The sequence below is a fragment of the Xenopus laevis genome, chromosome 1L (assembly GCF_017654675.1).
Source record: "Xenopus laevis strain J_2021 chromosome 1L, Xenopus_laevis_v10.1, whole genome shotgun sequence".
Taxonomy (NCBI): domain Eukaryota; kingdom Metazoa; phylum Chordata; class Amphibia; order Anura; family Pipidae; genus Xenopus; species Xenopus laevis.
Window position 1 is genome coordinate 188,954,491 of NC_054371.1, and position 15,915 is coordinate 188,970,405.

At 37.8% G+C, this 15,915-nt stretch overlaps 1 protein-coding gene across 3 annotated transcripts in view; it reads left to right on the forward strand.

Annotated features, from left to right (window-relative positions):
* Window positions 1–8,255, forward strand: part of pja2.L (praja ring finger 2, E3 ubiquitin protein ligase L homeolog) — a 27,974-nt gene extending 19,719 nt beyond the window's left edge. For all 3 annotated transcript variants that reach the window (XM_018264433.2, XM_018264430.2, XM_018264438.2), the window contains 3 exons: window positions 435–549; window positions 3,467–3,582; window positions 7,633–8,255. In XM_018264433.2, coding sequence (XP_018119922.1) covers window positions 435–549; window positions 3,467–3,582; window positions 7,633–7,755 — 354 coding nt within the window. In that variant the 3' untranslated portion in view covers window positions 7,756–8,255. The remainder of the gene's footprint in view (window positions 1–434; window positions 550–3,466; window positions 3,583–7,632) is intronic.
* Window positions 8,256–15,915: the final 7,660 nt, after the last annotated feature.

Below are 15,915 nucleotides of genomic sequence, written 5' to 3' on the forward strand. Positions count from 1 at the left end.
GAGTCACTGAAACAAGAAATAGAATATTTTTTTTTTTACACATTTGAGCTAAGAATTAAGGTTGTTCAGTGCAGGTTTAAGTGTTTGATCTATGCCACACTGATGTTTGTGCAGATGAAAATACCATTGGGAACAAAAGGGCTGACATGTTGACTTTCTTATATCTGTCTGAGTGCAAAAACTTATTTAGTGGCAAAGACTGAAGGACAAATACTAACACTGAAAATAAATGAAATGTAATACAAAGGTTTTTATTTTTAAGATATTGAAAGGCATACATCATTGAGTTGAGATAATCAAAAAGGAATGAGGAGAAGGCTATAGAGCCAAATGGAGTGAAAGTAATCAAGGAGTAGTATGCAAGCTAGACCTATAGAATATTCACCACTGATATGCGTTTCTTTTCAGCCACATGCTTTGTACTTGCTTTTTAGACTGCTCTAGCACATTTGGAATCACTTGCTGTGGATATGGAACAGGCTCACCCACCCGCTACTAAAGAAAGCATAGACTGTCTCCGACAGGTCATTGTTGGTGAAGACCATAATAGTAAGTTCTGCCATCGTTCTCTCTTTTTGGGGACTGTATGGTACAGTTTATTTTTCTCTTTGGAACTTATAAGTGTTTGATTATAGTTCCAATACCATATTTAAGTGCATCTGTTGGAACCATGACACTGCAGGCAAACATGCAAGATTATTAGTCTATATCCATACCACATGTATCACCCACCATTCGTTAAATCCATTTCCAGTCCATTCTAAACCATAATAGGTAGAACAGGAGAGAATGTAATTGCATAAAGGGGGTTTGTGTGTGAACAAAAATACAGCTAAAGTTTCTGCATGGGTTTGCAGCTATTTAGAAAATAATGGCATTTAATGGAATAGATAGATAAAAGGGGTCATTCATTTCCTAAGCAATCGTACCCCCTTGGAGGATGCGTTCTGCACTTTAAAAATGGCCTTATATGTTTTAAATGTATAGGGATAAATGGGTTATGGAGGAACACATATTTCTGTATGTTTGGCTGTTGCTTAACCAGTGCTATAGTAAGTAGCACCCTATTAATATTTAGTTTAAAGGAGAAGGAAAGCTACGGAGGCATTTTATTGCCAATAGATTAGCTGCAATAGTGCAAGCTAGAATTCTATATTTATTCTGTAGAATGTTTTACCATACCTGAGTAAAAAGCTCTAGAAACTCTGTTTGTTTAGGATAGGAGCTGCAGTATTAACATGGTGTGACATCACTTCCTGCCTGAGTCTCTCCCTGCTCTGGGCTCAGATTACAGCAGAGAAGGGAGGGAGGGGGGAAGAGGAGCAAACTAAGCATGCTCATGCCCAGGGCAATGAGGTTTAAGCTGAAGGCAGGAAGTCTGATACAGAAGCCCATGTGTACACAATAGAAGGAAAGAAATGTAGTGTTTCTTTTGACTGGGGACTCAGAGCAGCATTACTTTGGGGGTTTACTGGTATATTTAGATAGACCTTTCTGATAAGGCTTACTTAGTTTTAACCTTTCCTTCTCCTTTAAGATGCTTCGGAAACTTCTGTATTTGCACTTGCACTACTTAGTTACAACTGCAGAAAACCGTTTAATACATTTTTGTGTATAATTTGGAGAAACCGCACTGGAAGAAAATGAAATTGTGAAAGCTTAGTACAAGATTTTTGGGGTGAAAGGATCCTTTCTGTTTTCACATGGACCATGACTTTCCTTTAGATATGTTCTTGTCTGTTAAACTGGCAAAACTGTAAATATGGTTTATAAAAAAAATATATATATTATGGAGATAATTCTTTAAAGAAATGTGCATTGAAAATATTAGCATTCTTCTTACATGTTCCTAGTAACTATACATACAAATATCCATAGCATCTTTGCAGTAGGATGTTCGCATTGTGGTTTGTTTATATTGGAATCAGAATTTATCTATGCCTTGTTGACCTTTTAAAGATGCTTATGAGGTGCTTATTTAAATATGATGAGAATCAGCATTAGGGAAACAGAAGGGATTAGTTCATACATGCAAAAGAGTCAGGATAAGACTTACACACCAGACTCCAGACCACGCAGCATTGAGAAGAATTATAACCTTTATTCCACAACCATTAAAAGCAAAATAACCATTCGAATTTAGTAGATGTCAAAATTGTCATTTACGAGTGTATTTTAATGTTCAGGAGGTTGATCTTTTGGTGTGTCACCATGCCAATAAATGAGCATATTTGAATAGACCTAGAATACAGGTATGGGATCTGTTATCCAAAAACCTATTATCCAGAAAGCTCCGAATTACGGAAAGGTCATCTCCCATAGATTTAATTTTATCCAAATTTTTAAAAGCGATTTCCCTTTTCTCTGTAGTAATAGTACCTTGTACTTGATCCAAACTAAGATTTAATTAATCCTTATTGGAAGCAAAGCCAGCCTATTGAGTTAAAGGGATACTGTCATTGGAAAACATGTTTTTTTCAAAATGCATCAGTTAATACTGCTGCTCCAGCAGAATTCTGCACTGAAATCCATTTCTCAAAAGAGCAAACAGATGTTTTTTATATTCAATTTTGAAATCTGACATGGGGCTAGACATTTTGTCAATTTCCCAGCTGCCCCTGGTCATGTGACTTGTGCCTGCACTTTAGGAGAGAAATGCTTTCTGGCAGGCTGCTGTTTTTCCTTCTCAATGTAACTGAAGGAGTCTGTGAGACATTGGTTTTTACTATTGAGTGTTGTTCTTAGATCTACCAGGCAGCTGTTATCTTGTGTTAGGGAGCTGTTATCTGGTTACCTTCCCATTGTTCTTTTGTTAGACTGCTGGGGGGGGAAAGGGAGGGGGTGATATCACTCCAACTTGCAGTACAGCAGTAAAGAGTGATTGAAGTTTATCAGAGCACAAGTCACATGACTTGGGGCAGCTGGGAAATTGACAATATGTCTAGCCCCATGTCAGATTTCAAAATTTAATATAAAAAAATCTGTTTGCTCTTTAGAGAAATGGATTTCAGTGCAGAATTCTGCTGGAGCAGCACTATTAACTGATTTATTTTGAAAAAAAAATTTTCCCATGACATTATCCCTGTAATTTAATGTTTACATGATTTTATAGTAGATTTAGGGCATGAAGATCCAAATTATCGAAAGATCCGTTATCCGTAAAACCACAGGTTTGAGCATTCTGGATAACAAGTCCCATACCCCTATGTTAAAAAAATTATCAGAGTACGGTAAATACTTGTAATTCGCCCCCCCTTTTAGGTTAAGATATCATGTTGCTATCGTCCTTGTATTAGCTGAAACAAAAGTTTCCGTCCTTGCCATGGAACCTTTATTATAACTGCAGGTACTATAATCCCTTTTGCAAGAAAACTGAAAAATGTTTTCTTGTACGGAGTCCTTGTCCTTCTTCATGTTTTATCCACTCGAGACCAAATATATCACATCTCTTTCTTTCAAATTGTAGGTCAAGAGCAGTGCTGTGCCATCTGCTGCAGTGAATATATCAAAGGTGAAATATTAACTGAACTACCATGTCACCACCTTTTTCATAAGCCTTGTGTTACAATTTGGCTACAAAAAGTAAGTATTATTTATATTAGCCATATGTTTCTCTGTTAGTCCTTGAGAATTATTGACCTGTCAAATGAAAGCTGATTAAGATGCTGAAAGGGAAGTTTGGTATAACTAGATTATTTTATACAGTTGTCTGACCTCATTTATAAAAGCTGGGACAGTTTCCTATAGCTAAATTCTAGAAATTATGAATATTGGGAAGAACATTTATCTGCTAACTTACCCATTTATCAATGTTCACATATAAGTTCTGCAGGGATCGTTTGCCTGTAGTATTAAATTTAACCTGGGTTTACAACTCAGATTGCAAAACAAGTAGATAATATAGAAGAGCTAGACTGGCCTGCTGGTCTGGTCCTGTAACAGAGCTGTCCATAAAAAAGATTTTTTTTTACCAAGAAGCTGGTTTTTTTTCCTTAAATTTTCTGGGAATAATAACACTTAAGATGGTTTTCTCTGACTATATTGCTGCAGGGCTTCATTCACACTGCCAAAATGGAGTGTGTTTTAGTTATTGTGCTCATAGATCATTTTATTTATTTTTGTTCTTCGCTCGGGGGATGTTAACACTGGCAGTTGATATAGTAGCCTTCACCCTTGTTGCTAGAAAATCCCAGTGGAAACGGACTGAAATTTGGCTTATAGGAAGGGGTTGCGGTTCATTTTTTAAATATATTTTCTAACTTTAGTTAATTAAATGCTCCGATAAAATGATGTGTTTCCCGAATCCTCTGAAATCCTACCTCTCCAGGTTGAATGCAGACTTTCTCTAACAAAATACATTATATTTTTACTTGGAGACGTGAAATAACAAATCAGTTTATAAATTCAGTGGCAAGATGTGGCCAAATGTTTTTAATAGAGACATTTACATGTTGGCCTGTGTCTTGGCAATAGGCATCATAATTCTTTTTGTGCTTATATGTATGTATATGGAAATGGGGTTTTTTTTGTTTTTTTTTTACATTTTCTTTGAATGGTTATGAGGTTAATATTGTTAAAGGAGAACCAAACCCTTTATATTAAAATCCCCTACCCTACATAGACTCCCCTCCCTGCTCCCCCCCTGCCTAGGTGTTACCCTCTGTAAATGCCTTTACTTACCCTTCGTTGCAGATTTCGTGCATCAGAGTTCACGGGCACCATCTTCTTCTCTTTGGTAATCTTCGGGTATTCTTCTGGGGAATCGCAATTTCTGTCACTTTTGGCACATGCGCAGTTGTCAAAAACTGGAAGATTGCTCCAACTGCGCATGCGTCCATGCGGCAATTACTTCACAAAGATTACCGAAGAGAAGAAGATGCCCCCGTGAACTCCGATGCGCACTTACGTCATTAGGTGCCCGGGTGCAAGTCATCGAACATAGCAACACTAACTGAAAATGTAGAAAACTGCACTCGCGGGACTTAAAAATCAATTCACTATAATTTATTGCAGTCAAACATACCGACGTTTCAACTGAACACCAGCGTTTTTCAAAGTGCTATAGTATACTAGACACCGACTCAAATATCGTGAGATGGCAGGAACCCAGTTACATGGAAAAAGGAAGTGACATGTATGAATTCAAATTACGTGAACCAATCACCTCATTCAAACAAAAAACACCAACATGCAAACACTAAAAACACCAATATAATCATCAAAATACTACTTGGTATCATATCATACATAATCAAATACATTTCATACACAGTGACACAGTAATTAGAACATAATATGTAATATCACCTCGGAAACTGTGAACCTAAAACTTCCCCCAAATAATAAGCTTGCATCTATTATAATCAACACCGTAAATTGTAAAATTTGGTGTGAAAACCAGTTGAATAAATATTAAGTGTGCAGCATAATAAAACTTAATATTCAGGGTCAAAAAGCAGTGCATCAAATCCAAATTACCCAACTCAATGTAGCAATGTGAGCCACTAGTCCGTAAAAGTAACATTCTAGGTAATCAAGCCACCACCGTTAGTTTAATATTGAAAATGCCGCGAACCACCAATATAAAGCAAGAATAAAATTCAGACCTACGAGCCAAAACAAGCAGCACACTCCTCTTGCTAAGAGGATCCGTTCTAGCAGTGAACTGCATTGAGGCTTCCAGTCCACCCGCTTAATCAATTTACCTATCAATCAGCATAAAAACAGTTCACACTATCCATTGTCTATATCTTCTACTAAAATCACTTAGCCACAGTGCAAACAACCAGGAAACATTACAAGCTCTATCAAGGGGATCAAAGTTACCACTAGTTGTTGCAATATAGTCATACATCATGAAAATACCAGCATACAAAGTGTAATTCTAAAATATGACACTAGGTCATTAAATCCATACGGGTTCAATTTGTTCAATCTATGAATCCATGTCAGTTCAAGTTGTAACAGCAATTTCTCCAGATTGCCCCCACGAATTTGGGTTGGTACATGGTCAATTAGCATACACCGTAGGCCCGCTAGGACACTTAAAAATGTAGAAGTGCAGGTCATTCTGTATTTATTTTCAATAGATTACCCTGTATGGGAGTGGTTGAAAGAGGAGCCCGCAATCAAATTATTACAAGTACTGCATGAAGGACATTTGAAACAGCCTACTCTTGCTGGAGTTAACCAAGTTTGTTTCACATTAGATTGATATTGGATCTGTTTTCACCAATTGATCTCTCAAACTACTACCCGTCTATATGCTATACGAGGATTTACCCAAAAGGCAGGTGGAAGGGTTTTATCTCTCTCTAATACTGACCAGTGATTGGGTAAGGCCTCGTGCAAGTGACTTTTTATCAGCTGCAAACGTAGTAAGGAAAGTCAGTCTCTCAGACCGTACTCCCTGTTCCTTCTTGGGCCTTTTTGTAGCAATTCATCCTGTGTGTATTAAGGGCTCTTAATTTCCAAGCCCGCATCTAAATGTTAACCCCTCTTAGAAAATCTATCAATCAACTCATCTAATTGTTGATGTAACGGCATAGGTTCAGAATTGTTCCTCACCATCATTAACATCAACAGATGTGACAAAATGCAACAACGTATTCTGATTGGTGTTCTGAATGTGGTGGTCACCAGGCCTGCATCAGTCAATGTTAAAAGAAGATCTAAGAGAGGACAACGAGTTTAATGCCCTCACATGAAACTGTTTATCGGTACCCATCCACAACAAAAACAGGTCATCAATAAAACAGAATAGTCTAAAAATTTGGGCACCATACACTCTCAAAATATGTATTTGCAAATAATTGGCCATGAAAAGTTTCGCGAATGAAGGGGCTACATTTGAACCCGTACTTGTACTTGAAAAAAATATGAAAATTCATTGCTACATTGTGTTGGGTAATTTGGATTTAATGTACTGGGATACAATGTTTTATGCTACACACTAAATCGTTTTTTAATTGGTTTTTAACTGGTTTTGACCATGAATATATAATACGTTTTTTATGCTGCACACAAAATATTTCTTTAACTGGTTTTTAGTCCGAATTTCACAACGCAGTGTTGATTCTAATGGATGCAAGCTTATTATTTGTGGGATGTTTTAGGTTCACAGTTTCCGAGGTGATATTTTATATATATTATGTTCTGATTATGCAATCTATTTTTATTACTGTGTATGAAATGTATTTGACTGTTTGATATGATGCTAAGTAGTATGTTGATGATTATATTGGTGTTTTTAGTGTTTGCAAGTTGGTGGTTTTTGTTTGAATGAGGGGATTGGTTTACGTAATTTGAATTGGTACATGTCACTTCCTTTTTCCATGTCACTGGGTTCCTGCCATCTAACAATATTTGAGTCAGTGTTTAGTATACTATAGCACTTCGAAAAAGGCTGGTGTTCAGCCGAAACGTCAGTATGTTTGCCTACAATAAATTAAAGCAAATTGATTTATAAGTCCCGTGTATTCATCAGTAGCCCTTTCTGTGTTTATGCCAGTATAACTATACATTTTGGTTTGTATTTGCAGTGTAGAAGATTCTTCTAAACCCTGTAAACATGCATTAAATCGGAATATAAATGAAATCCTAATATCTATATTATTTTATATTTTTCTTTAGTCTGCGACCTGTCCTGTTTGTCGCCATGTTCTTGCGTCTTCACTCACTGACGCTGCTGCAACATCTTTCCTGTCCGATCACGAGAGTCCCCCTTCAATCCACAGTGCAGCAGGAACCCGATAGAGACAACTACTAATAATTACAGTAAAGCTTGTTTTCAAAAAGGTGTACCATATAAAGTCTAGAAATGATTATACAGATGCACAGTTATAGTATAATCTATAAAATAGTTTAGAGAATATCAAAGACTTTGTAAGCATTAGGTTTACAGCATAAGCTTAAGCATTTTGAGTAATGCACTGTAATTATAACATCATTACACCAGGTTTGTGTTAACCTTTAGCTTGGTTCTCTGTTTGTTTCTTTTTGCCTATTTTTTTTTGTAATGTGGCACAATGTTTGTGCAGTTAGAGCTTTGAAAAAAACGTTTTGTTTCTCTTTTCTTTAATGCCTTTCAGTCGGTCCGAAGTTATCTGAAAACAACGTTTCTGTTCCTACCAGAAGTGAACACTTGTGCCCCTTTGTAACCTTTCATGTTTGCATCAAATGTGATAACGTTTTGTGATTATACCAATGGTATAAACCACACATTCCACTGGAAATAAAATGCACAATGAAACATGGCCTTATGGGCATTTTAGTTTTTGAAATGTATTTATAATCCTATATAGAATCTACACACTCTACGAATGTTCTACATGAGTACAAGCACTATACTGGAGTGTTAAGCTGGCCATAGACTCAAAGATCCACTGGTTTGGCGACATCGCCAAACAAGCGGATCTTTCCCCCGATATGCCACTAATGGCATGGCTATATCGGGGGTAATTCGAAAGTTTGGCCGCATGGCCGAACGATCAAATTACGATACGCCAAGGGTCTCCGACGGGTTGGTTGGGTAAAAATCAAACCTTCGATCAGGAAGACCCATCGGAAGCCTCCATACATGGGCAGATAAGCTGTCAAATTGTTCTAAACGACCGATATCAGAAGCTTTACCTGCCCGTGTATGGCCACCTTTATGTGTGATGGACATCTGCTAAGTATATCCTCTTTTAGCTGGTTTTCATAGTAGGATTTGCATTATTTGCATAACAAATGGTCGCATGGGACTTGATGTTAGGATGCCAACCTTTCAGGGCAAGCTTTAAGATAAAAAAAACACTTTGTTTTCATTATTCTATAGTGGAATAAATGTTGCAATGGTATAAATCATGTTAAGAAATATCATTTGTAAACTTGATTCCTGATAAATGGATATGTCAGGCTTTAAAACTTGTTTCTATCCAACCCTCATAATCAAGACTGGCATGTTATGTTGCCATTTAAAGCGATAGTGACACTTTTGCTATTGTGATTTTCTTTGATAGCAATACAAACTATTAATCACTAAATCACTGACATAAATTCTGTCAAATATATTGCTGTAAAAAAAAAAAAAAACTCCTCTACTTTGTATGGTAATGGATACCATTTCATATAGGAGGCGAGTACTACTGTTATATTTCTTGCTGACATTTTTCCTTTTAGCCTCTCTTATCTCACTCCTTCTCTTGCAAAAAAAAAACAAATTTTTGGAAAACTGGTGCATTTAACTTAATTGATTATTTATGTGTGGCCCTTGCCTGCCTTCCTTCTTACCTTTCTTGCACTAACACTACTCCAGCATTGGGAGTTGAAAATATAATCTTGCAAGCAATCCTAGCATACGTGCGAGATGGGATGCACATAAATAATCAATGCAGGAGATAAGTTTTGTAGTGATGCGGAAGATCATTATTTTATACCTGAACATGAAAGGAAGTGGCAGCACAGTGACCCTGCATGGGCAAGTGGCATAAGCTGATAACACCATTTAAATGCATTTAAGCTCTGTTTTGCAAGCCCTGATTGACAATCCCTTAGAGACCATGAGTGTGTCGGACTTCAGAAGACTCTTAAAGAAGGAGTGATCTATCCAAATAGAGTTCAAATTGAGGAAAATGGTCTAAAAGACACATAGAAACAATTTGATGAAAAATACAATTCTGGTAAGACCTGAGAAGTGTTCCTATCCCTTTAAATTAAGGGGGGTCTGGTGCAGCTAGGATCTTTCCTTAAAGGACAACGAAAGCTAAAAAATTACTAAAGCGGTTTGGTAAGGATGTTAGAAGAAGCACTTACAGGGCCAACCTAATCTGTTGTCCCTAGTGTCTTGCAGCAGGAAACTCCCTCTGTTGAGAATGAGAGTGAAGAGTCCAGTGACGTCACAGCAAGCTTCTTACAGGCTGCTTGAGGCGCATTAGGAAAAATGAGATACCATTGTGCATGCTTTTTTCCCTTCTATGATGATGCACATGCAAATTTAGTCCCACGTCATCATTGACCCCCTGTAAACACGCCCCTGTAAATCAGCTTGCAAGCGACATGTCTCCATGGAGACGCTCGATCATTGGTTTTCATTCATACAGGCAGGAGTGTAACGGTTGGCACCCAACACCAGAACAAACACCAGGCAATAGAGTAGTCAGATCAGGCTGGGTCGAGGCAGGCAGAAAGTCAGCGTAACAATTCAGGCCGGGTCTGGGCAGGCAGCGTTCAAAGCAAGGTCAGGCAGGCAAGGGTCAAAACCGGGAGATCAATCAGATGGGATGAGGCAGAATCGGAGTCAAATAACAGGCAAGGGTCAGGTTCCAGAGATCAGAGTAGTAAAACAGCCAGGCAGGGTCAAACACAGGAATCAAACAGACAAGAAGCTTAGCAGCACAAAGTACAAGGCACCAGGAACAAAACCTATCACGGGCAACCATAAATTAACCAATACCCCTTTAAATATTTGAATTTGGCACCATTGTAATACGTCAGCGCGCCTGCGTCTTTAAATAGCGAGAATGCGTGCAGCGCGCGCACTAGGGAGGAAGCCGGCAAGAGGAGCGGCGGGTGTCCCCGCCACACCACTAGACCACCAGGGTAAGAGTTCCTGACAAGGAGCTACCAGGCAGCACCAAACACTAGCAGTGAGGGGGAAACTGTTTTTAAAGTTTTCTGTCCACAGCTATCTATGACGTGCTCCTGAGGTCAGGGGGAGGGATTTTTCACCCATGCACAATAGTGAAGACCTGGAAACAGAAGCCTATATTCCTTTCTCAAGATGGCGACCACATTCTTCCAAATGAGCTGGGAACATTAAAGACGGTTCTCTAATTTAATATGCAGATCGGTGAGCAAAAACTATTAAGGCATTGCCATGTTATTTCAGGGAGGTAGTGTATAACTTTTGCCTTTCATTCTCCTTTAAGTCATGATCACAAACTGTAAAAGAAAGGATAATGGGGCACTCCAAATTTAGTCTAAAGGAATCATATCTTGGAGACTTATATATAACCAAACATTGCTGTTAATATGTATGAAACTGGTGACTGCACAACCTGCCCACCCTCAGAGAAAAATAACCTTGAAGTTTGTTAATATTGTTTGTGAATTACATAAAAGTTTTGCAGCTTAATATGTGCTTATTATCTCATTTTCCTTTAAAAACATGATTTCATGCACAATCCTGTCTTTAGTTGAGACTGCAAAGTTCAATGAGCATAACATTGACTATATTGCATTATTTACAGTATGTACACCATTTAGAGTTACTAAGGAATCTTAATTATTAGTTGGTAACTGTATAGATAGCTTTCCATGTTAGTTTCCTTCACACTGGAGAAGTTGCCTGCATATCCAGTTCTGTCATGGTCACGTCACAGAAGAGATGAAGGTGAGCTACTGAGCCTGAGGAAATCACTTCATGAAGAGAAGAAATAATCCCTTTCCTGAAGTGTTGGTAGTGTCCACAAAGGGCTTTCTAATCTTATCCCTGGTTTCTTTCTCTCTCTCTCACTGTAGCAAAGCAGTCAGACTTCTATTACCCCGTGATATTTGGTAGCGATATAATGATTCTGCTATCTATATATTGTATGTACAGTAATTCATCTTGGCAAATAGAGGCCACAGTGTCAAATAAGAACAATGCCTTTGGGAACCCGGAGTGTTCTTTCCTATGAAAGTTTCCATGGTAACTCAAACTCCGGCAACAGCATGATCAGTTCCTATTACCAGTGAGAGGATATAATCATTTTCAGGTGAAATGTACATGAAGCGGAGTAGTTTGAGCAACTGAAAAATGCTTTGGAAAGAATACGCAAAAGTAGGTTTTCTTAAATATAGCAAAATTGGCAAGTATGCCAAAGGATATCCATGTTTTTCATCTTTTGCTACAAAGGTCAAATCTATATATGCTATCTCCTAACAAAGTACAGGCATGGGATCTGTTATTTGGAATGCTTGGAACCTGGTGTTTTCTGGATAAGGGATTCTTCTATAATTTGGAGCTACTAATAAAAAAAGCTAGATACACTAACAAAAGAAGAAGGAAAAGCAACAAGAAAAAAACTATGAGCTGATTTTAATGAGTAAGAAATGCAGCTAATAATGGAGAAGTCTTCTGCTATTACAAAATGGCTGCATGCGAGGCCAACATCAAACTAAAACCATAGGTGGTTAAATCAAAGTTGATGAAAATTTAAGGAGAGAAAAGGAAAATAATGTTTTGCAGCACATTTTCCATTTCAATTCAAAATGTGGTGAATGGGACAAATCATAAAGCAAAGTTTTTACACATAATGTAGTGTTTTGGAGCTACTGCCTGGTTTGGAGGTGATAGTAGCTCCACCGTTCTTCTACGTCAAAAAGAGAAACTGCACAGAATTTGGGACAGGAGTGAAAAGAACTGAACGCAAATATCCAGTAGCACAAGGAGCATGTGTTGACGCAAGTACCTTTAATAAATGTGATTTTTTTTTATTTGCAACGGAGGCCTATTCAGCAGCCCTGCTACTGCACCATATGTTAATTGTAAAAGCCAAGTATATACTGTTATATGCAGTTGGTTTCATTCCTGGCCAGTCTTTCAACTGACCATATTACCCAGCTCTGACTGCTAAAAACTTCCCTTTCATAGGCTACAGCACTTTAACCATACTGTGTGACTTTAGTGACAGTTTAAGCCCAGTTTCATGTAATGTGACAAATACAGTATACCTCTGAATACATCTGCAGTGATGAGGCTATGTTGCCTATTGAATGTGACAGACTCCATAAGCAGTATTAGCATGTGATGTTCAGTTTAATATGCTCCTTAGGTCAAAACATGCCAGCAAGGCCTGCGTGCTCCTTCCTGATCATGTCTCATTGTATAATCAGTCTACTAATCTCATTTAATATGATTTGTTCGTTCTTTTCCCCCAAGTGTGGGAGTTCTATGATAATTTTATGCACTCCATTGTACTTACTCACAGTCTTAATTCCACAGATTAGCTAATGTAGTCATGTAATATACCTCAAGGTACTCCACTCTGGGTTGAAGAAAGGAATATGCCATTGAAGTAGAGATAATGTATATCTTTAACTAGTACGGTTTGCTGAAGAAAGGCTGCATTGAAATGTTATTATCCAATATCCACACAGAGTGCTTATCCTATAGACAGGGGTAGTGCTCACACTTCTTTCAAGAGCTCAGCTGAGGCATGATACTGAGTGTGGAAGGGTGGGTCAGAGAGAAATATAGACTAAAGCAAATATAGAAGACATATAGTACAGGTATGGGTTTGGTAATACAGAAACCTTTTATCCAGAAAGCTCTGAATTACAGGAAGGCCATCTTCCGTAGGCTCCATTTTAATCAAATAATTTAGATTTTTAAAATCTTAATCCAAACCAAGAATATTTCATCCGTATTAGAGGCAAAGCAACCTTATTGGGTTTCTTTTAATGTTTAAATTCATTTTAAGTAGACTGTGGGGCTCGAGTGAAGGATTAGAATAAAAAATACTTTGAATTTTGAAGTATTTTTTTGGCTACTTCGACCATCGAATTGGCTACTTCGACCTTCGACTACGACTTCGACAACGAATCGAACGATTCTAACTAAAATTCGTTTGACTATTCGACCATAGGCTTTCCTACCAATTTGGGATTGAAGGAAAATCGGTCGATCGATTTTTCCTTCATCGCTCGATCGCAGAAATTGCGGTAAATCCTTTGACTTCGATATTTGAAGTAAAAGGATTTTACTTCACCGGTCGAATATCGAGGGTTAATTAACCCTCGATATTCGACCATTAATAAATGTGCCCCTTATTGTATGAAAATCCAAATTCTAGAAAGATCCCTTATCTGGAAAACCCCAGGTCCCAAGCATTCTGGATAATAGGTCCCATACCGGTACACACTGCGTTAGAATTAAATGGACTAAACCTAAAATGTTCCTTTGTCTGTTTATGAAAGCCAGTCCCTTATATATTTCTATTCTGTGTTACAGCTGCTTTTATTTTACAGCATGTGCATAATGAGATTCCTTCAGTAAGTGTTTGAGAAAATGAACATATTTCTGTACAATGGCATTAAAAGATGAATCATATCTGTGTATCATTTTCTTAGAAAAAGACTACAAGTGCTGATGAAGATGTTTTTCATGTCATAAACTGCACTAGACAAACAAGCAATCATGAAACCCGATTTCCTACGACATTTCTCTTAATAACAGTAACAATTATCTTGGCCGATGAATGGATATGTTGACTGCTCGTTTTATTATCATATTTGTATCACTGAAGGAAAAAACACCTTTAATTTATATTCAGTGGGAACAAAGATTGAGTTTGTCATCTTCTAGGTTTTTTTCATATAGTTACTGTACATAGTTGCATAATTACATAGTTAATGGTCGGAAAAAGACAAAGTCCACGAAGTTCAACCCCTCCAAATGAAAACCCAGCATCCATACACACACCCCTCCCTACTTTCACATAAATTCTATATACCCATATCTATACTAACTATAGAGCTTAGTATCACAATAGTCTTTGATATTATGTCTGTCCAAAAAGTCATCCAAGCCATTCTTAAAGGCATTAACTGAATCAGCCATCACAACATCACCCGGCAGTGCATTCCACAACCTCACTGTCCTGACTGTGAAGAACCCCATACGTTGCTTTAAATGAAAGTTCTTTTCTTCTAGTCTAAAGGGGTGACCTCTGGTACGGTGATCCACTTTATGGGTAAAAAGGTCCCCTGCTATATGTCTCTAATGTCCTCTAATGTACTTGTAAAGTGTAATCATGTCCCCTCGCAAGCACTTTTTTTCCAGAGAAAACAACCCCAACCTTGACAGTCTACCCTCATAATTCAAGCCTTCCATCCCTCTAACCAATTTAGTTGCACTTAGTCTCTGCACCTTCTCCAGCTCATTTATATCCCTCTTAAGGACTGGAGTCCAAAACTGAACTGCATACTCCAGATGAGGCCTTACCAGGGACCTATAAAGAGGCATAATTATGTTTTCATCCCTTGAGTTAATGCCCTTTTTTATGCAAGACAGAACTTTATTTGCTTTAGTAGCCACAGAATGACACTGCCCAGAGTTAGACAACGTGTTATCTACAAAAATCTCAAGATCCTTCTCATTAAAGGAAACTCCCAACACACTGACATTTAGGGGCACATTTATCAAGGGTCGAATATCGAGGGTTAATAAACCCTCGAAGTTAAATCCTTTGAATAGCGAATTCAAAGGATTTAGCGCAAATACTTAGATCGATCGAAGTAAAAATCTTTCGATCGAACGATAAAATCCTTTGCATCGAACAATTCCAAGGCTTTTAATAGATCGATCGAAGGATTTTTCTTCGATCAAAAAAAGCTTAGGAAAGAGATGGGGACTATTCGAATGGTCGAATAGTCAAACGATTTTTTATTCGAATCCAAGTCGTAGTAGCCTATTCGATGGTGGAAGTACCCAAAAAAATACTTTGAAATTCGAAGTTTTTTATATTCGAATCCTTCACTCGAGCTTAGTAAATGTGCCCCTTAGTGTATAACTTGCATTTATATTATTTTTGCCAAAGTGCATAACCTTGCATTTATCAACACTGAACCTCATTTTCCAGTTTGCTGCCTAGTTTTCCAATTAAGTCAAAAATCACTCTGCAAAGTGGCAGCATCCTGCATGGAACCTATAGTTCTGCACAATTTAGTATCATCAGCAAAAATAGAAACAGTACTTTCAATGCCCACCTCCAGGTCATTAATAAACAAGTTGAAAAGCAAGGGACCTAGTACAGAGCCCTGCGGTACTCCACTAACAACACTGGTCCAATTAGAAAATGTTCCATTTACCACCACTCTTTGTAATCTATCTTTTAGCCAGTTCTCTTTCCAGATAGCTTCACGCACATCGCAACACTTCGCCAGTTGTAA